Source organism: Podarcis liolepis, assembly GCF_965112155.1.
Source record: "Podarcis liolepis genome assembly, chromosome: 8".
NCBI lineage: Eukaryota > Metazoa > Chordata > Lepidosauria > Squamata > Lacertidae > Podarcis > Podarcis liolepis.
This window is the reverse complement of record NC_139560.1, coordinates 50,120,788-50,148,642: the sequence shown is the minus strand read 5'-3', so window position 1 is coordinate 50,148,642 and position 27,855 is coordinate 50,120,788. Positions and strand designations below refer to the sequence as shown.

Sequence of the window (27,855 nt, the reverse complement as noted above, 5' to 3'; positions counted from 1 at the left end):
TTTACCTTTGACAGAAAGTTAGCAAATGTGTAAGTAAGTAAGTAAACGCTAGTGACTACAGCTGGGATCCTTTGCGTGTAAAGTATCTGTTCTATAGCTGAACTATGTTCCTCTCAGCATTCCTTCTTTGTGACCAAGAAACAGAACAAGTGTGGGACTAAGCAGATGAGGCACAGGGCCTGAGCAGGTAGGAAGAAACTTGACTGCTCATTACTGAACTCAACACTGGAAGGAGCAGGCTGAACACAACGTTGATGCCAAGTTTGCCCCTTTATTTTCTTCTATGTAAATAAAGCAAAAAGAAAATGCTGCACGCAGGCAGCTTCCGCGTTAACAGCCAAACTGGATTTCTTCCATTTTCCTGACACTGAGTAATCTGCCTCACTGACAGGTACAGTATCAAACTTCCTTTACAATCGTGTCCTTTACATGCTTTTTTCAGGACCCTTCAGCTTGACGGGCATTTTGCAAGTATACACAGGGAACTCCCTCGGGATCTTGAGAAGCACCCGCTTCCCGCAATCCTCCAGCGCCTGAACACGAGGAAAGAAAATAACCCCACTTCCTTCACCTGCCGAGCCCCCTCACGAAACTCGATCCACTGCCTTCCCGCCCAAAGGGAACAGCGGAGTGATCCCCCCGCCCACCCACCCTCCTTCGCGGCCAATGGGCGGAGCTTCCGCAATTCTGGGTAGGCGGTCATGGTGGCCTGCCGCGCATGCGCCTGCCGAGAATGCCGCCGAAGAGCCGCTGAGGCTGCGTGCGCGGTGTGGAAGGTAGTCGAGGGTAACACGGCCGGTGAAGTGGACGGGTTGTCGTCCGCGCCCTGTCAAGTAGCGCGGAGTAGGTGATGAACTTGTCGGCTCCCAGCGGCCTTCCTTCCTCCGGCTGTCGCCGCCATTATGTCCGTCACCGCCACTATAGAACAGGAGTTCCAGGAGATCGACGCTGCTAACGGCTGGCAGCCCCGGTACCTGGTGAGTGAGGGAGGGAAGGAGGGGGCGGCGTGTAGCGGGGAGAGAGAATTGGGGGCCGACGCGGGTGGTGAGGGTGCAGGAAGTCGTCGGGCCACGACCAGCTTCCCCCCCTCCCCCAGGTAACCATTGAGGTTGGGAGAAGTAATGCGCATGTTCCAGTTTTAAGAAGGGGCGGTGATGAGCGAGAAGGAATAATAAAAGAGGGCTGAGGGGAAAACGCATGCGCCTCGGGGGTCGGGCAAGAGGAGAAGGGGGCATTTGGGCAGGTTAGTGCTGCGCATGCTCCGGTGGGGGTAGGTTTAAGTTGCTTCGTACGGGTGGTGACGGGAGGGTTAAGTTCGTCAAGCGAAGTGTCGCAAGTTCCAGCCTCCGTCTCTCCGGGTTCCTGTCTCACACTTCTGTGTTTGCTCCGCGCGTAGCTGTCGTGCTGTGGTGTTCAGGCTGTCGCAAGTCGCCGTTTCGCTCTGTAGGTTGACTTGAGCCGAATATTCCTGCGGAGTGAAATGTCCTGTCGACGTACAGGGAAAAGAGCTGCCCTTACTGTACCAAGCGGGGCCACGCTTCCTCGTTAATGCGCGTTGTGTGTTACAACGTCACTCTACGCGTATGTGCGCTGCGGTCAGTCGCCCTGCAGAATTAATAACTTCCTAAGCTACAGTTTAAACATAGTGTCATGGTGCCAGGAACAAAGGAAATCCCGTTCTGCTGGAAACTCTTGGGAATGCCTCACACATTATTACAGTTCTGTCTAAATGTGATACAAGCACAGGAGAAGTACCATAGAACCATAGTTTGTTGCAGCTCCCTGATGTGTGTTGTTTGCTTGGTGGCAAATCCAGGTCTGTTGGCACATAATGTGTGAACTGGCCCTTAGTTGAGAACTGGAGATAATTTAAACTTTTCCAAAGTTTATAGGTGGGAAAGACTCGTTTGAGCTAGTTGTATTTACACACAAAAGGTTTTAGAGTTCAGCCTGGATCTTGATAGAATGTGGCCTATAAGTGTTGGTTCAGTCTTGAGCCATTTAGTTTCTTATGTAATTTTTTTGAATTATCATTTTGGAGTCCATTAAAAAGCATATGAATACAAATGCTTAATACTCAAAACGATGCTAAGTCTCTTTAGATTTAGCGTGACCTAAAGTGATGGTGGTTTTAAAAGCCCAAGCTCATTACATTACTGTTGCTTTGTTACTTGTGTATGTCTATAAGAGCTGTTTGGCATATATATTTCAGGGCAGGTTACAATACAATAAAACTGTAACCTTAAAATGCCCAGGCAGGCACAACCCTGGAACCTCACTTTCAGCAGTGACAGAATTCATAATAACCCCCCCCCCCAAAAAAAGCTGTGCAAATAGATGGATTTTCACCTGGCACTGAATTGTCAAAAGTGTTGTTACCTGTCATTCTTCTAGGGAAGAGAGTATAGGTGGGGCACCACTACCACAGAAGAGGCCTTATTCTGTGTCACAAGAATGGCTTTCTCTCAGATCTAATAGCATAGGCAGACTGATACAGAAGAACTGTTCATTTGGGTATTAGAGCTTAAAGTTGTTTAGGGTTTTACAGATCAGTACTAGCACCATGAATTCTGCTCACAAGCATATAGATAGCCAGTATTGGCTTTTCAGGTCAGTGGCTGTGTGCTTCCAGCTAGATACATTGGTTATAATTCCGATCCCACATTCTGAACTATTTATGGCTTCTTGACTGCCTTCAAGGGCAGCCCAACATTGCAGTAGTCCAACCGAGAATTTACCAGAGCATGAGCAACTCTCACCAGGCTTTCCTGGTCCAGGAACAGATCTAGCTGATAAACCAGAATATAAGAAAAGTCCTGCTGGATCAGGCCAAGGCTCATGTGGTTCAGCATCCTGTTCTCATAATGGCCAACCAGATATTTTAGGAAGGACCTGAGTGCAATAGCACTCTCCCTACATGAGTTTCCCTGCAGTTTCCCCAGTTCAGTCTTCCTGCAATTGGTATTCAGAGGCATGTTGCTTCCAACAGTGGCAGTAGAACATAGTCATTGTGGTTGTTAGTCATTGATAGCCCTATTCTCTGTGAACTGGTCAAAGACAGTGCCCCACTGAAGTTACCTGAACCTTAAGTGACAATTCTGAATCAAAGAGTACCTGAGACTACACACAAGCATCTTCAGTGGGAGTGGAACCCTGCCCAGAATAAATTATCAGACCAATTCCAAGACCCTCAGGGCCTTCACCTGTCAGGATTGTCTCTGTTTATTGACTCTTATACATCTACACTGATGATTAGAATTATAGAGCCAGAAGGGACCCTGCAGGTCATTAGTCCAATCCCCTGCAATGCTGGAATCCTTCCCACAGCCATCCCTGGGTGGGCTTGAACCACCAACCTTGATTAACAGCCAGATGCACTGACCAATTGTGCCACAAGAGAACTCCCAGGATTAGCAATAAACATGTCCATAGTGCGTTTCAAATGCCCTTAAATTGGGAGGCATCTAACCTTTGTGATGGCTGCTATCCACATAGTGTTTGGGAATGGGCTGCAAGTACATGGAATGTCAGCCATGTCTCCTCAAAAGTAAGTCATTACTCCCAGGTAATTATCACAGCCTTAGTGTTCTTTTGCATGCTGCCCTGAATCTTTTTGCTCCAATCTGCTTCTTGTATTGGTATATTAGAGCCCATGACAAATCAATAAGATTGAAACAAATTCACAAATATCTCTTGGATAACTATATGTGCCTGTTCTGTTTGGAGCAATAGCTCAAGTTCTGTGTTACAAGGAAGCAGTAAGGTTATTGAGCAGGGGTCAGCAAGGTTTATCTTGCCTGGGCCGGATCGGTCCTGTGGAGATCCCTCTGTGAGCTGGATCACAAGTGCACATGCCCGCAATTTTCGGTGTTTGCACAGATGAGATTGTTGGCGTCTGCGCAGACACGATTTCTGATGGTGCAGAAGTGAGTCCCTGTGTTGCGCTGGTTTAGTGCAGTGCGCGAGTGGGCAACTTGGTTCAGGGGCAGCTAATGGGCCAGTCAAACAACCCTCTGTGGGCTGCTTCTGACCCATGGGCCTTAGGTTGCTGACCCTTGTTATTGAGGGTAGAAGTAGGTGTTCGACGTGGTACTTGTTTGCCCTGATGAGGCAGTTCAGTGATTGAGTAAATTTCTCCATCAGAAGAGCAGTGGGTAGCCAATATATTCATAATATCAATATTTCTTGTTGTCACAGTAGGGCTTGCCTGTGATGTGGCTTTCCTGGTTTCCATTTACTTTGGGCCTTTTAATCCCTAGACTTCTTGTCACACTGATGGTATCTTCTAATTTTTGCAACCACTGTCAGAGCACATGTTGCCACGTGCTTAAGCATAGTGGTGTGGTTAACTCCGTCAGTAATTTCTCACATGACTGTATTGCTGCTGGATACTTTGTGAATAATGGGTTCCTCTCTGCAGGGTGGTGGTTGATCTGGTGATACGATGCTATGGGCTTATAAAGTCCCTTCTTTCCTTGTCTGCTGGCTGCGTTTCCCTAGTATTTTCTGAGCTGCATATTAGGGACTCTGTTTCTTTTCCTAACTTTGTGTGGAATATGTTGACTGTTGGTAGGCTTCATTTATTTTTTGAGTTTGGGCTATTTTTTCTGTAAGTTTTGTACTGGGTAGTGAACACTTGTGTATTTCCACTGACACAAGGGCCAATGATCTGTTTTCTGATGGTGGTATTTTCTTTGTCGAAAGAGGGAAAATTTTAATACATTGTTCAAAGTGATTATTTTCGGTAATCCTTACTTGCTTATTGTAAGGTGGACCAGTGTTGTATAAAAGAGGTAAGGCTGCTGAACCTGAGAGTAGTTTTGCTAATACTTCAGAGTGAGCCCATGGTTAAAGTGAGATATCAGACTAAGAAACTGGTGGCTCACAGTTGACACTCCTAGCTGCCATGTTAAATGACTCTGTACCCTCTGTACCCAGGATAGGATGTGACTAACATTTCCATTTCTTTGTTGTTCTTGTGCTACATCCTTCTCTGGCCCCTTGAGAGATGCAGAGTCTGTGCAGCGTACTCAGTTTTCTTTTGTTGGGCCAGCTATCTGTAGGAGGGAGAGATTTGTCCTAACCAGTATCCAATTTGCGTATTTTCTCTGTGGGTCCTTGAGTTGTTTCCTGCTATGTGATGTGCTCACTACTGAATCTCAGACTAAATGAAGGATTTTGCAATACTTACTTAATAGCCTTGTTCTGCTTAAGTGAAAAAGCCTTGGGCTCGTTGTCCCCCCCCCCCCCCGCTTCCAGTGTGGCTGTAAGGCGGTGTTTAAAATAATTCACTGCCATTTTAAAATAACTGCTGTTTGGCCAAACTTTCAAATCCAGACAAACTGGTTAGTCTTACCTTTGGTTTAGGGAAACAAGCCAGTTTGAAATCATGATTAAAATTAATCAATTTTAGATTCAGGCATAATGATAAACTGAAGTTAATTGAAAACAGAATCAGACCTTAAAATCCCCTCACTGCTATGTCAGGGAAGGAAGATGTACATAGGCTAAAGTTCAATGATATAATGTTAAACCATAGTTTGATATTATATCTGAACTAGGTCAGTGACTAGGACATTGGTAGTCAACCTGTGGTCCTGTAGCTGTTGCTGGACTCCAACCTGCATCAGGCCCATCCAACATGGCTAATAGTCTGGAATGATGGGAGTTGTAGTCCAACAACATCTAGAAGGCCCCAGGTTCCACCCCCTGCACTGACTGATAGAAACTGAGTTTTCAGTAAGCTCTATATCCCAGTAGTGGTGCTTAATACCACCCTGGTGGATTTCTGTTTTATTTTATTTTGCTTCAGATGCAAGTTTAAGCTTAAGCTAAGTCCACAAGGAATGTTGCAAAAATGACTTTAAAAATAAATTAAAATATATCTTAACATTTGCCTCATAAGCACAATAATGGGGCTGTCATACTGGATGTAGTAGAGCACTTGGCCATGAAGTTCTTTCTCCAAATCTTACTATCAAGCTGTACCAACTAAGTTACTTTTAAACTCCTTAAAGTATCAGGATACAAATTGTTCCCAACAGAAGTTACATAAATGGAAATTTTGAAAGCATGTTGGCATTCTAGAACCTCAGTCCTGAACATTTTGTTACACAAATAAATACATGCTTTCACTATAATGCAATTAATGCCATGTGTGTATTAATATATATATTCCATTTTTAAAAGCCCCATTAGGGTCTTGAAGCAGTGGAGCAATTGTGGTGTGGAGTGGTGATGGAACTAGTTTATTTGGTATTAACAGCTAGTTCAGACACCCCCAGTGTGCATCTGCCATTCTGTTAGCTAGTTTACAGTTTGTAGTAAGAGGTTCTCTAAATATCTGATCACTGACTTGGATTAACACCATTGCCCAAACTTGTTACTGCATATCCAGGTTGGTTCTCTTCAGAACTTCCTTTCAGTTAATAGATAGACCAAGGCTATCTCTGTTTTACAGCTGTTAAATTTGACAGAAGTTTGCTACATGAATGCACTCTACTAATTTAGAAACTTGGGTTGTAATAATTTTAATCACTGCATAAAATACTGTCCTTGTTGAATTGTGATCACAGTAGTCATTGAATTTTCAATTGATAAAGAAATAAGGATTACAGCAAATTGAGTAAGATAAATTTCTACTGTGCCTTTAAATATAATATTTGTTTTTATTTTTTCAGTATCTTTTGTTTGTACTGCCAGAAAGTAATCATAACATAATCAACTATCTTTGTTTCTTCCAGGATATTCGGCACCAGTCCAGTGATTATTCACATAGAGTTGCAAAGTATGCAGAAAATCGAAATCGTAATAGGTACAGAGATGTTAGCCCATGTAAGTAAACTTTTTTTTTTGTAATCTAGTGCATGACAAAGTAGGTTTGACATTACCAATGCTAATACTTTAAATAGTTTTGGGCTTGTGTTGTAGAGTTTGATATGTGAAGCTCCACTGCAGTCATTGAGATGAAAGTGCATACAATCAATGAAGTCATGTAGAAATTATTGTACTTTATATAGAGATACTTCTGTAGAAGCCTTCTATCCATGCAGTATTATATTTATATCTCACTTTTCTTCTGTGGAACTCAAAGTAGTGTATAGAGGCCTCCCAGGCAGTCCTCTAGTCAGGTGCCAGAACTGGCTAACCAGAACTACACATACACAACTTCTGCAAGGTTGCTGTGCCTTCAGGAACCCTGGATAATCATTATTATCCAGACTTCTAAAAAATTGTTAAGACTGATGTTGCAGTAAGTATGTGTCACTTAAGAAGCTCCTTCATTTTTCTCTTATGCGGTTTCAGATAAAGATAGGTCATCTGAACTCGACTTTGTTATGCTGTTGAAATAAAAGATGTGACAGTTCTGGTATCTTTCAGAAGGAATACTACTTATGGTAAATATGTACCAGACATGGTTTGGGACAATTCCATGTCACTCAGTTAACTATCAGGCTGTAGACAGTACCGTATTTGGAAGAGAAAAGCTGAGCAACTGCAAATTTATTGTGATAAGCATATTCAGACAGTCAGAATGGGAACATTGTTTGTTTCAAGATTCCACTCCCATAAACTAGCAAATTTTGTCAAATTAAATATATTTAATGTAGATCCTGTTAAAATGTTGGTTTTGCAGAAGTGGTAATTTGTATGAATTCCACACAGTCTGTGTTGTTTTGTTATTCAATTCCATGGCAATTGTCAATTTAAAAGATTAAATGAGTGCTTTATAAGAAGCAAGGTAGAATTATTCTCAACTTTTGCTGGATTACTGAACTGCTGTGGAAAAGTGAAGATTCCAGGTCACAGTGACCTCCAGGAATTACTTTGCTGGCAGTAGAGTAATTTCTGTCTTGAGCATTTCCAGCAAACTAGGCTTATATAAACATGCCTGAAAAGTCTTTAAAAAATCCTATTGATGTCTGTGGGACTCTTCCAAGATAAATGGCTTATTGACTGGAGTTCTTGTCTGCCAGATTATGAGCTAGTATATTCAGTACTGTACTTTATTTTAATCACATTTAGAAGGGCATGTTGAAAATTTGAATAAGTCTTAATTTTCCATACTTGTCACCACTAGTGGTCCAGAATACTGGGATACTCTCTACTCTATCTACTAAGAGGCAGACTTTTAAAAAGCCCTCTACTTTTGTCTTAAGGCAGGGGTGGGTAACAGTTAAAAGTGGGCTGGATCCAGCCTGCAGAATCTTTTTATCTGGCCTATTGCCTCTCCTCAGACCTACCTTGTCCTCCAGTTGGGTGACACTGAACAGAGGCACCTCTGACCAGAGTCATACAACACCCCCTCCTCACTAGCATTTCCCAGAAATGTAGCAGTGTCTTATTATTCAGTGGTATACTTAAAATAAGTAAATCTGCAGTCTCTACAAGTAAACACTGCAGAGATTTGGGTTGTTCAACAAGCTCAGAGTCCATTTATCCCTTCATAATCTGCATAGAGCCATTTTGCTCTTTTTGATGAAATTAGAGCTGAATAATAATTTGAAAAACTAGACCAAATGCTTGCTTTTTGTCATTGATGGACTGAAGCACAGAAGTGGGGTAAGACTGTTGTCTTCTGTATGAAATTCAACAGCACAGCTTGGTGATTCAGTGGTTAAAATAGTACTTGCTGACATCATCTTTCCGAGAACACTAGCACCAGTATGTGTGATTTACTATAACAAGATCTTAAGTTTTTCCTGTTGGCAAATGGTATGTAGTATTTACAAAGGTTTTGGTTTCTGTCCAGCAGAAACATTTGAGTTCCAATAAATTGATAATGAAAAAAGAAACTTAACGCTTTCATTTCCAAGCAAGGTAAACAGTTCCCCTTCAAGGAAACAATATTTGAAGCATTTGTATAGTATAGATAGATAGATTGGTTCAGACTCTGTAGATTTTAAATCCTCTCTGGAAAATATGTGTACCAAAAGTGATTGCGCTTGGTATCATGTTTTTTGGAAAACATCATCTATCTTTCCAAGCTTTCATTTACTTTTTAAGGCTTGGAAAAACATGCTTGTTTCATTCATTTTGAACAGTCATATATTGTAAAAACTTTTGTACGCTTGAAGTAAATGTTTTTCTCTACAGTCCTCTTGCGTGGTGCTGGTTTGTGCTTGCCTCTTTATTGTGCAATTAGATTTATTTTCAGTCTGACAGGGACTCAAGGTTGTAGGTCTTCATTCTTAATTTCCAGCCACACATATTTTGGTTGTGTCTTTAGATGGTGTCAGAGATCCCTCCCCAACCCCTATACGTTCAGTATCGATCGCATATCTCTAGGTGCTCCATGAGTGTACAAACCCTGGCTGTAATTTAAATTAGATGTCTACACACATAAAGGTGTGCACAGCCAGGACACTATCCGCATATTTGCTTCTTCATCTCCAACATGCAGCAAGGCAAGCCATTGTGCAGATTGAAAAGCGGGTTGTATCTGATCAGCTACTGATCACAAAACAGTAAGTTGCACCATACACAGTTTATTGGCTTGTAGCCCCAGATCTTCATCAAGCATAATAGAATATTTGTGTTCGCTTTCCATCTCAGTGGAACACTTCATGTATGCAGTTTGCAATCCCTAGCCTTTCACCTAGAAATGATGAAGAAACATTATTACAGATGATTGCCATGGGCAAGATACATGTTGGTGGGAGTTGTGAGAAGCCCAGTCTTGGGGGAAATTCTAATTACAAACATTTAAGAGGAGAGCTGGTACAGTGACATGGCTTCAGGTATATGCTGGGAAGTCTGGTTAGAATTGGAGGCCTTAAACAGGCCAATGCTATATCCTCCTTACCTCCGTTCTGTGATTTAAAGATTATAATGCTGGTCCATATTATATAAATTACTGAGATATTGAGTGAAACACTTAATTTAAGTACAGCTGTATTAATGTTACAACTAAAGGTTTAAATGCTACCCACAGAGAGTGCCAGGATTCTTCACCCCTGAAGAATCTGACACCTATTGTTTATGCCAAATGGGTGCAGGTGTTGGTGTAAAAATATCTAAAGTACATATGATAGATAATCTGGTGATGGAATTGTTTCCTGAAGTGGTGATGCTTGTGTCCTGAAGCAATCTGGCAGTAACTTCAGTAATCTACTTGCTAGTCAGAGTTTTTATGCCCAGGTGTCCTATCCATGTTTAGAGTGCTTCATGGTCTAGAGAGCAAGACTGGAAACCTCTGGCTGCCAGGCCAGTCTTGGCCTCCAGAGTGTCTAATTTGGCCTCTGAGGGCACCTTCCTCAAACCTAGGGTTGTCATATTTTGAAGAGCAAAAAAGAGGACACATATTTTCCAACTTCTACATTTAACTACGGATTGGACTTTTAACCCCACATATGGCAACCCTAGTATGTGTCTGTATTTGTGCATGTATATGCACTCATATCAAGGGGGGGGAGGGGGTGCATGGATGTGGGTGTAGAAGAAATAATAGAATGAAAGGAAGATTAAAAGAAAAAGGAAGGGGGAAAGGGAGGATTAAATGATTGAATGAGGGTAAAGAGTGCAAGAGTAGGAGTAGGGGTTTGGGGATAAAAGTCAGCGTTCAAGACAAGGAATCAAGTTTAAAATGGGAAGTGAAGTTTAAAAATCAAAATGTAAAGACTTCCACTGTCTTTCTTTGGGTTAAAAATGCAAAATCAAAATGGAGGTGTAAAGGAATAAACCAAAAATTGACAGTTTTAAAAGGTTAAATTTTTTGGAGGTAGAATTTAACTAGCTGGTGTGAGGTTCTCACTAGCTCTTGAGTCCTGGTATACTCAGCTGAGAGTTAATGCAGCTCTCTCCCACCTTCTCGAATTGACTGGGAGGAAGAGAGGGGCCAGAATTTAGATAAAATAAAATGATAACAAAGCAAAAATAAAAGAAGGGGTAGTAAAAAAAAAAAAATTGAAATGTGTGTGGGGGGAGTCCCTTTTAAAAAGAAGGAAGGAGGAGAGAAAAAAATATATAATGGGGGAGAGGGGGAGAACAAAAATTATAAGTCTCTCTCTTAACATGGAGCACACTGACCTGGAGGTGGCCTGGGAGCACGTGGGGCTGCAGAGTCAGGGTGGGCAGGTGTCCTCAGGGGGAAGTTGCTATCATTTTGGGTTTCCTGACTGGGCGCTGCCATTTTCTGCCCTCCTCTGCTTATCCCTTGTCAAGCCCACACCCGCCACCAGCACCCCTCTGCTGGCAGGAGAAGGGCCCCCACAGTGTCTGCCTCACCACCAAGTGCGCCTTGCCACACAGTCCCCCAGGGGCTCACGCATTCTTCCTCAGCCGGTTGGTCCCAGGATTGAGCCTATTCCGGGTAGCACGCCTCCATGTGGCTTCCTCCGCCTTTCTGATTCCTCTCGACCCCTCTTTTGCAAAGGTGGCAGTAGCAGCAGCTCAGGCCACTCAGCACAAGGGAGAGGCTCCCGCGGTGCCTGCCCTACCACATGGTTCCTCTGGGCCATTGGGCAGGTTGGTCTCCATCCCGGGGCAAGAGGCCTTTCTTCATGACCTCTCCTATTCTCTTGCCCATTGGGAGTAGGAGAGGGGAAATCAGGAGTCCAGTCCGGAGGGAGGCACTGCCCCAGTCCCGGGCCTTGCCTTGCTTCACTCCCCTTCGCTGAGTCTGTACCCTGCCCAGCCTAGCCCCAGCTGCCGCAGTCACTGCCAGCCCCTCGCTTCCCAGCAAGCGGCTCCAGCAGAGGAGGAGACAGGGTGGAGGAAAGTGCTGGGAAGCAGAAGATGTGGAGTCAGAGAGAGAGGCAAGGCAGGCAGGCCAGACAAAGTGGGAGCTTCACCTCCTCACATTCACGGCAACCGGAGCACAAGGGGGGGGGGGCAGACCGAACAAAAAATCCCAGACATTTTGGCGAATTGGACAAATCCACCCAGACAGCATTTTTAAGTCTGAAAAAGAAGATGTCTCTGGGAAAATCTGGACGTATGGCAACCCTTCCACATTCACCCACCCACCAGCTGATGTCACTGGGAATGTCAGCTGATGTGCAGGAGGACAGCATTTAATCTTGCATTGGCTGTGTGCCCTCTTTACAGCAGGGAACAGGATTGCTCAGCAATGGCAGCAGGATGTGAAGCCTTCTCAAAAGTGCTCCTGTGCATCTGCAGGCGAGCAACAGCAGGGAAACACTTCTTCCCCACCAGACTTCTGCTGCTACCGCCACTTGCACAAAAAGTGCACAAGTTTTGATCTTAAATTGGAGGGAGCTTACAACTGCCTTTGTGAGCCTCCCTCCTGAACATCAGCACCTGTCAGATTTGACCTATGAGTCGGATCCTGATATGGATCCTGTTAAGGATCTGGCCCTTGGAGCCAAGAAGGTTACACACCCCTGGTATAGAGAATGGCCAGTAAGAAGATTTAAAAAGATCCAACTCCAATAAATCTTTTCTGGCTAAAGGCGGTTTAGCTACAACATTAAATAATTGATGTTTTGAAAATGCTTAGTATGAGGATTGAAAATCTATTGCTCTTCAACTGATGCTTGTCTTATAAGACTTTTTCAAGGGAAGTTTCTGCTTCCTAGTATTTCTTCCCCACCCCAAATGCATATACTTAATTTATTTCTAAATTGCTTTGGGAAGTGGGGTGTGAAAAAGAGTATGATTTTGTATTAGACTATTTAGTCATAATATATATAGAGAGAGCTATATACAAAATGTTTAAAAGTAGATCATAAATAGTTTAAATAATGTAGCTTGTACCACAATATCTTGGCTTTAAGTTTAGTGCATTGAGCAAAGTTATCCATAAAAATATTAATACTTGATACTTAACACTCTACTAATTATATTTATTTCAAGATGATCACAGTCGTGTAATACTCCAGAATACGGACAATGATTACATCAATGCAAGCTTGGTGGTTAATGAAGAAGCTCAGAGAAATTATATATTAACGCAGGTGAGTAGTATCCGACTTTTAGGTGTTATATGCTTAGTGACTTAATTCTAATATTGGGGGGGGGGGCTCTTCAGATGACTATTCCAGGTTTAAGTGCTTCTCCTTTGCTCCATCCCACCCTACTTCCTACCACACTCTTAGTTTGTTAACAAACGTTAAGTCAGAGTTTCCCCAGTTTGGATATAACAAGAAATTCTGACTTAATATACATTAGGGTATTCGTGCTTAAGCCAGCATGCAATAGGAAAGGAGAGTGCTCATATATAATGTTCAGTCCTGATTTGGTAAACCAGGCCACAATCACAGTTGCATCCATGTCACAATAAAATGCTGTAGGGCAGGTTTTCAACCTTTTTGAGTCCACAGCAACCTTGACCAGCTACATTCTTTCTGCGGCATCCCTGTGGAACTCAGGAGCCCAGCTATGTCACCCCTTCCCTGCAGAGCTGGCAACCTCTCACCCTTTGTCATACAACTTTCCTTGTGGAGTGTTCCCTCAGCCTCATCTTCTCTCCCCTCTCCTTGGGAGTCCTCCAGGCAGCCACAGCTGCTGCCCTGGTCTCTGAGCTGCCACCCCTGCCCCAAAGAGAAGTGCCTCCTCACACTGCCCCACAGGGGCCTGGGAAGCACCTCCAGGCCGGCCCCAGAGGCACTGTTCACTTGAGGCGCTTGTGGCCAGGGCTGCTGCAACAAACAGCTGTGCAAGCCTTTGGGAGGCAGAGACACAAGAGGCCAGTGTTGCCCGCAGCACCTCTGACCATCATTCAAGGCACCCCAGAGTGCCATGGCACACTGGTTGAAAACCACTGGTGTGGAGAGATTGTGCTTTCCTTGGATGTCTAACCTTATGGTGAGCTTGGTAAAGTGAAGCTATTCTTCTGCAGCAAAGGCAAGGCAATGCACTTGGCTTTTGCTGATAGCTGTATAGTGGGGACAGGTACTCGCAGCCCAACCTCTGTGTGGGAATCCAAATGGGATTACTCTATCATCATAAGGATTAGAACAAGATAGGTGATGTGGAAATAACTTTGCCTGAGGCAAATACTGCTCCATGCCTGAGGCAAATAAAAAAAATCTTATGAAACTCCAACCTGGAACTTCAGATTTGGAGCAAGTTTTCAACTCAAATCCCTGCTTGGAACATTGGCCCTGCAGTGTTTATGTGGGAATAAATTGTCACAGTAGCATTTTTATTTCATGAACAACCTTTGTTCTGTCTTACCCACCTAATGGAGATCCAGTTAAGTACAACAACTCAGTAATGCTGGCTATTGAAAAGGGGACTTACATGGTTTATTTTGTTATCTTATATGTTCTGTGACTGAGGCATGTCGGGGAAAACAGACTTTGCTGGAAGAACACGAGTAAGCCATTATGGGCCAAGTGCTGCTGTTAACAGTTAATTTAGGCTTTTTAGAAAATGTGTGGCCAAATTGAACATGAAAACTGTTACTGAAACAAGCCAGCTGCTTTCCGGTGTGTTATTTACCCTAAAGATGTCAGTTATTTCCTCTTTTTGGCGGAGAAGAGAGGTCATGATTGCCTTTTTTAAAAATGCCACACAAGCATGTCCAAGGCAGCTGTTTATTTTTTTGTTTTAAGCAACTGAGATCTGAATATCTACTTGGATTTTGAAAAGTATTTTAAAATCCATGTAGATATGGACAGATTGACTAATAAAAAGAATCTGCTGGATCAGGCCAGCTTGTCATCTAGTCCAGCATCCTGTTCTCACTGTGGCCAAATAGATGTCTGTAGGAAACTTGCAAGCAGCACAAGAGCACTTGTCCATTCCTGTGGTTTCCAGCAGCTGGAATTCACAATACTGCCTCTGACAGTGGACATAGAACATAAGAACATAGCCACAAGGGTTAGTAGGCTTGTGGGCCAGCAATTCTTACATCATTTGGAAGGCTGGGCTAGACCTATTCATATTTCCAAAAATGAGGTGCACGTCTGACCACTAAACCATGCTAATGGAAGGGACTGTCGTTGAGTGGTAGAACACCTACAGAAGATTCTAGGTTCAAGCCCCAGGATCTTTTGGTAAAGCTGGGAACGACCCTTATAGGAACCCCTTGCTGCTAGTCAATGTGGACATTGTGGACTAATGGTCTGGCTTACTATAAGGCAGCTTCCTTTGTTTTTAATTTACAACTAGATTATTGGGTGATAGTCAACTTTGCTTCCAAGATTTAGGTTCTGAGTTATGTTAGACTGCTGACTGAATGCCTCCTTTCCCTTATTTTTACAGGGTCCACTTCCTAATACATGTTGCCATTTCTGGCTAATGGTATGGCAACAAAAGACCAAAGCTGTTGTCATGCTAAACAGAATTGTTGAGAAAGATTCGGTGAGTTGCCCTAACTGCATTAAAATTGGTTTTATTGAGATCAACATGCAATTAGTGAAGTGTATATGGTTTATTTTCTACTTGCGCTCTGTTATGTGGAATTTTTTAATCTTATAACTTAGGTGAAATGTGCACAGTACTGGCCAACAAGAGAGGAGGAACAAATGATGTTTGAAGAAACAGGATTTTGTGTCAGGTTAAAATCTGAAGATGTCAAATCCTACTATACAGTACGCCAACTTCAACTAGAAAACCTCGATGTAAGTTTTCATCAAAACCTATCTCCAAAACCCTTGTGAAAAGTATATGTCATTGTTGCCATGGCATATTTCATGTGACAAGTTATCTGCAGGTGCAGGAGCAGGAGCATGTTTGTCCTTTGGTGCACAGAGAACTGCTGATTATAACAATTAGCAGCTAGGCACAGGCTTAAGCCCTGTTCACACTTAACTGCCATTTGCTACTCAATATACTTGACTTCAGCAGCCTTGGCCTTCAGGGTTGGGGAAGAGTTCATTTTGAGTGCAAAACATTATTTGAATGAGAGTATATCTTAAGGGTACACAGAATAAAGAAAAATAAATGTTTGCCTTTTAATGAAACATGATATTCAAACAACAGCTGATACAGAGCAAACTTTTGCATTGAACAGGAACCATTCTCTGTGTTGTGCCAACACACACACACACACACACACACTCTTCCAGGAAGCTTTTAGGTGAGGACCATTCAAACTTACAACCAAGGGATTCAGTTTGGAATTATTTTCATAATGATGAATTGTTACATTTGGATCAGCCATCTTACTGCATGCTGTTTTGCCTGGATGCAAAACAAATTTACTCCAATAAGTTGCTCTTAAACCCATTTCTTTTTGTTAGACTCATGAGACCAGGATGATATTCCATTTTCATTATACTACATGGCCAGACTTTGGAGTTCCTGAATCCCCAGCTTCATTCCTCAACTTCTTGTTTAAAGTCAGAGAGTCTGGATCCCTGAGTCCTGAACATGGGCCGGCAGTCATTCACTGTAGTGCTGGAATTGGGCGCTCCGGTACATTTTCATTGGTAGACACATGCCTTATCTTGGTAAGTTTGTCTTAAATGCTCCTCTAAGAACTGCTGCTAAGTTTCTTTGTGGTGGTATGGAAAAAATCCTGATTTACAATGCCTGAATAACAATTGAAAAACTGAATTCTGCCATTAAATGAAAAATAGTGTTTGCTCTGACAATTTAGACCAGGGGTAGTCAACCTTTTGATACCCACTGACCACTAATGCATCTTTCTTGAGATGGGCGGTAGGGGGTTCTACGGCACAAGCTGAATCCTCCTTCCATCGAGCACTGGTGGGCGGTAAAGAAATGTTACCATCAAAAAAGATGCATTAGTGGGCATCTACCGCCCACCTAGAATCCTGAAACGCCCACTAGTGGGCGGTAGGGACCAGGTTGACAACCCCTGATTTAGACCAAACGTCTTGAACGAGCAAAATAAATACATCTGGTTTGTTAAATTACTTTCTTGAGATGTGTGAACTGAGTAGTCTTGTGGTTTGTAGTCCTGGTTTGAGCAGTCTTTAGAAAGCAGGACTGAAAACTAATTTGATTGTGATTTGCAGAGATCACTCAAACTGTGATTTCCCAGTTAAGACATTAAAGAAGCTGGTTTAACAAATGAAGCTGGATTCACAAGGAGAAAGGAAGTTATTTGCTTGTTCTCATTCCAGCAAGCCATGTTTTAGACAGAATGTAATGTCTTAAACAGGTTTAAGTCTTCCTCTGATTTCCATGACAGAAAGTAAGAAGAACTGTGGTCAGGGATGCAGTTGAGGTGGGAGCAAGACCTACAGTATGCATTACAGTGGTACCTCATGTTACATACACTTCAGGTTACATATGCTTCAGGTTACAGACTCTGCTAACCCAGAAATAGTACCTCGGGTTAAGAACTTTGTTTCAGGATGAGAACAGAAATCGTGCTGCAGCAGCGGGAGGCCCCATTAGCTAAAGTGGTGCTTCAGGTTAAGAACAGTTTCAGGTTAAGAACAGACCTCCAGAACGAATTAAGTACGTAACCAGAGGTACCACTGTACTGCAATTTTTATATACCCTTGTGCCTAGCCTCTTGACAAATTTAGGCATGTTAAGACAGTAAGGGCAGAACTCCCGTGTTCAATATTTTCTCTTTCTGCACAGGCTACTGTTGTCAAGCAAACAACGTGTTACATTTCATGGGGGTGGGGAGAGAGATACCAAACTTTTTTCAAATTGTTGCATCAGGAGCTGTTTGAATACAGTGGTACGTCGGGTGAAGAACTTAATTCATTCTGGAGGTCTGTTCTTAACCTGAAACTGTTCTTAACCTGAAGCACCACTTTAGCTAATGGGGCCTCCTGCTGCTGCTGCGCCGCCGTAGCACGATTTCTATTCTCATCCTGAAGCAAAGTTCTTAACCCGAGGTAATATTTCTGGGTTAGTGGAGTCTGTAACCTGAAGTGTATGTAACCCGAGGTACCACTGTATATGTATCATATACTAAACTTTAGCTTTCTGTTTCCTTTGGTAATACTTCTGTTTTTTATCTTCAAATGAAAAGGCAAGTCAGTGAGTGAGTTGAAGTGTCTTATAGAATATCAGCATTCTGATAACATGTGCACTCTCTTTGGGTGATAATTTTTATGCCTTGGAAATCTGCTGTAGAGGCTTAAGGGGCCCTCTGGTGCAATTTAGGGTTCTGCAGGGGATAGGAGAGGAAAGCTATGTGCTTTAGTATCTGCTGGTGCAAAGTTGGAGCGCTCTCCTTCTCTCTCTTGTTGCAGAGAGCAGTAATACTTGCATGAAAATCATTTTATTTTAAAACAGCTTTCACCCTGTTCCTGAACTGCCATAGTGCCACTAAAACTAGTTGCTATTTTTTCTTACACAGATGGAAAAAAGAGAAGACCCACTTTCTGTAGACATAAAGCAAGTTTTATTGAATATGAGAAAATATCGAATGGGACTTATTCAGACTCCAGATCAGCTAAGATTTTCATACATGGCTGTAATAGAAGGAGCAAAATACATAATGGGTGATTCTACTATACAGGTAAGCGTTTAGCATAAATTGACTGCTTTTTAAATCATTCGCTCAAGAGTTTGTAATGAAATTATTAATAATGCCAGATCCAGCTGTTCAGGGTTTATGTCACTTGTGGGCAACCTCCTTCCTGTGGTCCAGTTTTGGCCCATGAGACCATTTCCCCCAGACCTGTGAGGTGCATTGGCAAGCTATATCAACTGATGGATGTCTGTTGCTGGCAGGAAGCAAGGGTGATTGACCAAATCAGCAGGATTAATCATGTGCTCATTACATTGACTCCCCTGCTAAAATGAAGGGGAAACCTTAGTTTTTGTAGCACCTTGCACCTGATGTCATTGTGGTGTTGGTCAAATTTAGCCCATAAGCCTGATCCTGATAAGGATCTGGCCTGTAGATCCAAAAAAGGTTCTGAGTAAAATTTATATAGTGTTTTGATGAATATAGCAATTTTGTAAAATAGCCTTATATGCTGAATTTTAATTATTTTGTGATTTACTTTATTTATAAATATACAGCTGTAACATAAAAATATTACAGTTTATAGCAATATAAAACCATAAAAACCATGCAGTAAAATCATAAAAAGTTAAAAGCAAGTTAAAAACAAAGGAATTAAAAACAGACATCAGTAGACAATTGTTGGGGTGTACTTTTAATAGCAATATAAAACCATAAAAACCATGCAGTAAAATCATAAAAAGTTAAAAGCAAGTTAAAAACAAAGGAATTAAAAACAGACATCAGTAGACAATTGTTGGGGTGTACTTTTAATTGCCTGCACAGGCCTGGTGAAATAGAAAAGTTTTCAAGTGTTTAAAAGTTAGATCCAAGGAACAAGAAACAGACAACCACTAGCAGTGGGGGTTTTTCATCCAGAACTCACCAGAGCTCAGTTCTGGCACCTCTTAGGTGGGCGCAACTGCCATTATAAGAGAGCAAGGGAGGGTTCATGATTAGTTCAGGCACCTCTTTTTCTAGAGAAATAGCACTGGCCAGTAGTACTATCCCACAAACACTAGAGGAAATATATACCATATTTTTCTGTGTATAAGACTAAGTTTTTGGCTTTAAAATAACGTCAAAAATTAGGAGGCGTCTTATACACGGATACATTTCCCCTAATTTTCTTAAATCTGAGTCCCCCAAAATGGGGACATCTTATAGACGGAAAATTACGACAAGTATGTTTCATAGCAGTTTTCGTGTTTTTTCAAGCACAGTGTCTTTGGATTTTGTTTTCTTTCTGTTGTGGAGTGTTATAGTGCAAGCTTTAAAACAGTCCTGTAAATGTATGTATGACATAGTATTTCACATATGGAAAGGAACCATTGAACCCAACTTGCCGTTCTTATCCAAGGATGTTGTAGCTCACCTTTGAAAATAACTGTACCTGTGACTTTTCAGGTAGTTAAAAAAAAACTTCAAAACTCTAACAAGCTGTCCTCCATTCAGAATCGGTGGAAGGAACTCTCAAAAGAGGACCAGGCACCAAGTTCTGAACGCTCCCCTCCACACCCAACCAGACTAACTACAGGGAGGCACAATGGGAACAGAGTGGGATTAGAAAACCAGGAGCAAAGTGAGAACATTATAAATACTGACATGTCTTCTTCAATACAAAATACTGCAGATCCAAGTGCTGACACGTAAGTATCATTTTTATATAATAGCTTGAAAAGAGGCCACTAGCAAAGGCCATTTTTAAAAACCAATGTCATATGTTTTGAAGAGAGTACCCCTTGTTACAAAAACCATACTATTGATTGTAATTCATGTCACTTAATCTTGATGTTACATTCTTGTTCTGAACTCTGGAAAGTGTTTGAAAGCTGAATGTGGTGGTATGTATATGGATTGAGACCACAATGGAGCTAGTAGATCTTTGTTATATAAATCCAACAGTTGTTTCAGGATCTGCATCTTGTTTTGTTCTGTTTGTGCACCCATTGGAATATCATTGAAGAGCTCTATAAACCTAGTCATAATAAAGAATTTGAACTACTATTTAAAAAGGAAGCTTATAACCCTTAAAGCTCCAGTGTTTTGAAAATATTCAGGAAGTGTTAAAACACTTGCTGTGTTGTTGTATGCTGATGCAAAGATGCTCAGTAGTAATTGCAATGAATTGGGTCCAAACTTCACCTAACAGAAGTCAACTCTGGATTCAATTCAGTAACTTCTAGATCTTAATCATGATCTGATGTGTGTAGTAGTGCAATCTGAAACCATGAACGTGTTTGTCAAGTTAAGCCCTTGCTCCAGATCGCATGTACAGAAGAAGCAAGCAAAGAAGTGGGAAGGGTACCTTGACCGTGTTCTGCTTGGTGCAGATGGAACACTAAGCAATGGAGTATATGCATATATACATCGCATTCCTTCCTCCTTAAGGAGTGTAGAAAGTGGGCATACATATATATAAAGGACATCACCTGTTTCATGGTGTTAGTGATGTACATGTCCCAATGCATCTATTCGCCAGCTATGTGAATTAGTATGAAAGCATAAAAGCTTGCATCCTTAACATTCCTTCTTTGAATATCAGGTTAATGGAGAAGGCCTGCCCATCTCCTTTTCCCTCTGCAATCCCCTCCGTGTCTTGATAATCTGTCCATCATGATTGGTGGACCCTTGGAATAAGTTACGACAGGGAGGCACAAATGGAAGGAGGAATTGGTAGAGATCACGTTGCATGCAGAAGAAATACTAGATCCATATTATCTATGTGCAGAACATAGTACTTATGCAACTGGAGTATATTACCTTGAATATCAAAACCCAGATCAACAGTTCAAAATGCATTTTCTCTCTTTCTCCCTCTCCCTCTCCACCTTAGTAGCATAACTTGATACATAAACTGATTTTTTTTCCTCCCATAGTTTACTGTCAGTCACTGGGGGGCACTTTCTATTTTCTATACAGTACTGGGTTTCATTTCCAGATAAATTCAAGAAACAGGATTCAACCTGTACACTAGATCAACAGCTGCAGTGATCAACCCTTTAGGGGCTGAAGCATAAAAGTGGGCATAAGCTCTTTTTTTATTTAAAAAAATGACAGATTTGGAGGTTTCTTCTGAAACTTGGCCATTTATCTTTTGGAATGCTTCCTCAACAGTGGACACCCTTTAGAAGTGCCACATCTTTAAATCATATATTTTACTTGTAAATGATGCACACAGGTAACAATGGAGGGTGGGAATCATACATCTGTTCAGTATGTGTGTGCACGTGTAACGTACCTACATCTTGGATGGGTTTCCTCTTGCCCACTTACAGAACTCTTCCCTTGGAAGCTTGTCAGCCTGATGATCTTCCAAAAAGACCTTAATAGGATTAGATATTTGTGGCCAGATTTAAGCTGCCGTAGTTCAATTTTGTATTTAACAAACATAAGCAATACTGATTCTTCTGGGGTTTTTTAATTGATGTGTTTTAAATGTTGCTACCTGTCATGCACTCTTAAATCAAAGTGGATTAAAAATCTGCGACTATACCTGATCATTTTTTGTTTTCCTTTTTAGGGCTGTTCGGAAACGGCTAAGAGACGACAGGAAAGCTAACACAGCACAGATGGTGCAGCAGATGAAGCATAAGCTGAGTGAGGCTGAACGAAAAAGGAAAAGGTGGTTATATTGGAAACCTATTCTCACTAAGATTGGGTTTGGTTCAGCCATTTTCATTGGAGTTTATTCTTGCTGGAAATTGTACTTCCAAGGTGCTCTCATATAAGTGAGTGCTTCTGCAATCATGCATCTAGTAATATAAAGCTTAAATCGGTCCCACTGATTTGAGGGGAACATAGCAACTATTTCTAGGTGCAAGAATGCTGCTGCAGTTGACAGAACAAGTGAGAATATAACTGCAATCGATGCAGTAATCTTGTAATGCATAACACACGAAGTAACCTGATCACTAGTCACTGTGGCTGGACTCTTTGCTTTAGGTACTTATGGAACCAAATTGCTACCTGACATAAATTTTATTTATTTATTTATTGGATTTCTTACCTGCCCTTTACCTTAAGACCCCGCAGTGGGGTGGGTTACATCAACAAAATACGCAAATATAAAACAAAGCAGTTACAACTGTAAAATAAGAAAAACAGTTCCATAGTAAATGCAACTCCTTATATAAAACAATGCCCACATTTTAAAACAATTTGATATGTAAAATAGTGAGAAATAGTACTCAGAGGCAGACTGGGAAAAGGTCTCCACTTAAAAGGCTTGTTGAAAGAGACCGGGGGAAGGGGGGCGGGTTCAATAGGGGCTAAAAGACAGGATAGCACCTGTCTAATAGGGAATTCCGAAGGGTGTCACCATCCTAAAGACCCAATTTGTATATTGTATGGAAAAAACCTCCTGGAAAAGGTGGTTTCTGCAACAGGCTCTTTTACAGTGCTTGACTGGGTATATAAGGAGTTAGACGATCCTTTAGGCATCCTGGTCCCAAGCTGCGTAGGGCTTTGCACACCAGTACCAGTGCCTTCAACTTAGCCTGGTACCTAATTCGTAGCCATTGCAGTTTTCAGCAGTGGCATGAATAGGATAGTCTGCACCAGAAAGCAGTCAAGCTGCCACATTTTGCACTTCCTGCAGCTTCCGGGCAAGCGTCATGTAATCCAGTCAGGAGGTTAGCAGCTCATTGATGACAGTGGTCAGATTATCCCAATCTAGAACAGCCATAAATGTCTTACCAGCCAAAGCTGATAAAAGGCACTCCTAGCCACTGAAGTCACCTAGGTCTTTAGTGACCAAAATGGATCCAGGAGAAACCTGCTTCTTCAGGGAGGGTGTGGCTGCGCCTGAAGTAGGCATTTGGACAATTATTCTGAGTCCAGAGCCACACCTATCCACACTCATGAGGCAAACTAATGCATACTTTCAGCAACCATGTATATATTGCATAAAATGATAGTCCACTAGATGTAGTAGACTCAATTGCCAAGGCTTTATCAACTCTCATAACTGGATAGAAGCAATAAACAGTGTGGTGTCATACTCTGAATACAAAACAGTTACATTTGTGTGTGTGTGTGTGTATAATATACCATCAACCATTTATACTATCCAGACCTAAAATAAATTTTGTAACTCTATTTAATCTTTTTTTGTAGATAACTGTATTTTTTAAAAACTACATTTGTACAAACTTCTCTGACAGAAAGAGTATGCATTAGTTATCGGTCATCCATCCCCAACATTTCAAGAGTGGTTTGGAAATTTACTGATATCACCACCCCAACTTAGTGATTTAGTGAATTGCCCTTTTGAGGTATTTGGTGTTAAGCAAATAGGGGCTGCTTCTCAGTTTCTACTCTGTAAGTTGAATTCATGTATTTATGCTTGTAGTTACCTTTTATTTAAAACTTGAAAATGTTTAATTTTTATAAGACTACTGGGAGCTTCAATATCTCAAACAGACTCTTTTTGAAGGGAAGTTTGTGTTAAGACTGCAGCTACTGTTGGAAGCCATAGCTTGTGTTTAAAGTTCAAACATTCCATTAAATGTGAAAACGTTTTTGTGTGTCTCACTTGATTTGACTCCTATTCCTTGAAATATTTTAGTATCTTTTATAGTGGTTGTAAACAGCATGTGACAAATATCGTCATATTTTCTGAAAAGAAAAAATGTAGGCCATATTAAGTGTTGCAGCTGGAAACAAATAAATAGCCCATAATATGAATGTTTTCTCCAAGAAAGGAAATGGAAATACTATTTTTCTTATATGTTGGCCTATGGATAGTGGGTATATGAGATAGTGGAATAACAGTAGAGCTACTTTTTGACAGTGAAATGGCATCTTTATGAATCTCAGCACCAACAGAATACTTAAGACAGTTGAACTACAATACTCTGATATGGACACAATATTATCAAACATTTTTACAGTTTAGGACACAGGATTTTAAGGAAATGTCAAGCTTATTCCACCCACCATTCTCATAGATGTATTAGAGACATAAATCAGGGCCAAAAAAAATACAAAACTCTTAATCCCAGGTATTTTGTTTTTCATTGTGGGGAGAGGAATTGTGCAATTTTAGGATTACTGAGTTACTATAAGTGTTCTAAGGATCTTATAAATTCTAATCCTGAACAAATGGGTGGCACCATATGTTTGGAGAGTTTTGAAGTGTAGTAAGCTTTTTGATCCAGTACAGCATAAAAGGAAACTCAAGATTAAACAAAATCAAACTCAAGGTAGAACTAAATCAAGGAACTCTTGAAATATATTTTTCTCAATTCTTACTGTTGTTTCCCTTATGGATTATTAAATGTTAATAGAGGGAGTATTTTGGAATTGTGAAGCTTGAACATCAAAAAGGTACTGATCAGAATGTCAGGATTTCTATATAAATGGACTTTTCCTTTTCCAAGAAACCAAATGCACAATAGAAGATGGAAGATGGAAATTTCATTTCTGGATTAAATTGCCAGTTTCAAACTCACATTTAGGCACTCTTGAAAGCTTGTGTGCATGTAAAGAATGGTGGTACTTTTCCCATCTTACTGTTCAATACATACTCAGGTCTTATAGGCATCTGCCTCAGTGAGTCAAATTATTGGTCTATCCAGCTTAGTAGTACTATTGGGGTTTGGGACATAAGTCTTTCCAAGCCCTACCTGGAGATGCCAAGGAGATGTCTGTTACAACACATTAAACTACTGAGCTGTGCCCTCCCTTTCCCTCAGAAGTAACTTCATTTTTTGCTCTTGGCAGCATTTTATGGAGCATATTATATTGTCCTTGCTCCTTAATATTTTCACCCTATTCATTTATAAGCAATTTTATTCATGATCAAAATAGTTGTTGCAACTGGTTCTATCAGATTTTAATAAATATTTGAGAATATTTTCTGTGCAGTTTTCATTATAGATGAATACATGCAAATCCATACACATACTATATATATAAAAAACTATTCATATATATAACTTTATCTATATAACTATAGATCTACATATATCCAGTGCTTTTTTTTCCTAAAAAAAATGTTTAGGGATACTCTCATTTTCCTACTCATATTGAAATACTGCCCCTCAATGAGGCCAAACTTAGATTCACAAAATGTTTAAGGGTATGTGTACCCCTGCGTACCCCCAGGAAAAAAAGCATTGCATATATCTATACTATGTTACAGTGGTTTGTGTGGAGAAAATGAGCAAAGCCTTAAAAGTGAGTACCACACAAGTCACTTTTGTAGTTGATATGTGTCGGGTTATAATAGAGAAAGACAATATATTATTCAGGAAAGAGTAAGCCTGACTAGTATTTGGGAGGGTGGCCACCTTGCTGGAGAGGGAAAGGATGTCGGTTCTTTCTTGATATGGGAAGCAACCCAACAAAACTGGAATTCCTGACTCACTTGCCCCCTTTCCTGTGTTTTTTGGGTTTGTGTCTTCCACTGCTTTTTCAGTTCATACCTGAGTTGTCCTGGGTCTGTCTCAATACCACTTTGGTGCAATCATCTTTGATGTTCATCTGCCCAAACATTTGTTTTACATTGTTGGCAGTTCCCATATGATAAAAGGACTGACAACCTTGTGCAAATAGAAAGCTAGATTTTGGGTTAACTTTTTTGCCCATCCAACTGATTATTAGACACATAATGGAAGGTTTGCATTTCTAACTAAAGCAAGCTTGTTCAAAATACTCTAAAAGCCTTTGTCAATTCTTAGTTTATCCAACATATTAAAACTTTTTTTTTTCAAAAATATTGCACTCCGTTGAAATGCAGTGGTTACCACCTTAATTCTCCATGTTTTCTCTTGTATCCTCACTTAACATTAGTTTTAAGCTTTTCATTTTAGTTCTAAAGGTAGTGAAATTTTCAGGAGAGTCAAATGCAACAAAATTGTACTCAACGTACAATGCACTTTCCTTTTAATCAAAGTGCATTTTTGTGTTTTTTCCCTCCTAATTCAAAAGGTCCTTAATTGGAGCATGATTGTTCCTAGTGCCTTTCTCATAACTAGTTCAAAGACATTTTATCCATGATAGGAAGGGTACACCTGTTGCAATAACCACTCAATATCAAATAAGGCCTTCATGACTTTCAAAAAATATTTTAACTTACAACTGCAGTAAAACTTTAATACCTCTTAGCAGTATACTTCTGTTTGTACTGAATCTGTGACTCTTTTACATTGTGTGTCTTTAGGCCGAGAGTGACCGACACCTAGATCTCCAAGACTTGTGAATATTCTGCAGCTAAAAATTATATACTTTTGGCATGCAAAGCAGGACATGACCCCTCTTCAGGAACAAAACTGAGGTCTGAGCAATACACAAGTGGCCTCATAACTATCTGTTTACAACGTAAACAACCAGGGAATGAAGTACATCACCAGCAAAAGACTTTGCAAAATGAAATTTGTCTTAAGTGATTTATGCTTGTATTAACTGTAGAGAGATGTAAGAGATCACATTAGAAAATACTTTGTACTGCCATTCTTATTGTATTTTTTATACTTTTGGCAGCATTAAATATTTTTTTTAATTGACATACTGTTGTGTGTGTATTATTCCTCATCCCACAAAAGGGCTATTTCATTTCACAGAAATTCAAGTGTCATCCCTAATTTTTATCACCTTCAGCTACCATTATGGCCGCCTGAAATATTAATCAGAATACGTATATAGAAAAGCTAAGGAAGCTATGTCGAGCCCTTCAAAAACTCCAAAATCCAGTTGGGCAATACTTTTGTGACTAACCTGGCTTCTGTTTTTCATTAGGCAATAAGTTATTAAAAGGGGGTGAGAAAATAAACTAATATGTCAGCTGTACATACATACGATTCTGGAATAAAGAAGCAATGGTTGCTCCTGGATGAGGGAGAAACATGGCAGTCTTTAGCCATTTAAATTTTTGATTAACTTACTTGTGTGATACCTTGCCTGACGAGAACATTTGGAAGTTTCACACTTTTGTGATACTTAAGCTGGTCCCCAATAAAGGTATTTTATCTTCATTTTTAAAACTCGAGTTCATTTTATACACCTACAATTTTGGTAACTAATCTACAGTGGTGCCCGCAAGACGAATGCCTCGCAAGACGAAAAACTCGCTAGACGAAAGGGTTTTTCGGTTTTGCGTTGCTTCGCTAGACAAATTTCCCTATGGGCTTGCTTCGCAATCAAGTACCTTAGACAAGGTCTCTGCCTATTTTGTTTGAGCCCATTTTGGGTTTCTTGTATTTGAGGCAGATCTACACATAAACTATCAGTAATAACACATCTATAGGCACAGTGGAAACTGGTTTCCTACACAGATTTGTTTTTAAGGTTAGAGTATTCTGAAAATAAAGCATGCTTACGGAAAACAAACTGAAAATTGGTATCAGTATTAACCCTATCCTTATTATACCCTACCTTCCAAAGACTGGGTAAAAAGTCTACCCTTCAACAAAGGGAACATATTCACACTTTAATATACAAATGGAACTGAAGCATCACACTCAGTCTTGAGCTGTTTTTCTGTTTCCCAGTTAACTTTT

At 40.8% G+C, this 27,855-nt stretch overlaps 1 protein-coding gene across 2 annotated transcripts; it reads left to right on the top strand.

Moving 5' to 3' along the window:
* The first annotated feature begins 677 nt into the window (after positions 1-677).
* On the top strand, positions 678-26,862 carry PTPN2 (protein tyrosine phosphatase non-receptor type 2). Of its 2 annotated transcripts, XM_083518773.1 has the most exons (10): positions 678-977; positions 6,744-6,834; positions 12,817-12,917; positions 15,172-15,270; positions 15,393-15,530; positions 16,152-16,361; positions 18,200-18,361; positions 19,808-20,001; positions 21,876-21,977; positions 26,520-26,862. In XM_083518773.1, the coding sequence occupies exons 1-10, from the start codon at positions 903-905 to the stop codon at positions 26,539-26,541; spliced, it is 1,194 nt and encodes a 397-aa protein (XP_083374899.1). In that variant the 5' UTR covers positions 678-902; the 3' UTR covers positions 26,542-26,862. The 2 variants fall into 2 exon arrangements, 1 of the variants encoding a protein (XP_083374899.1); XR_014529482.1 differs by lacking the exon at positions 26,520-26,862 and having other exon boundaries at positions 685-977; positions 19,808-20,624; positions 20,752-21,977.
* Positions 26,863-27,855: the final 993 nt, after the last annotated feature.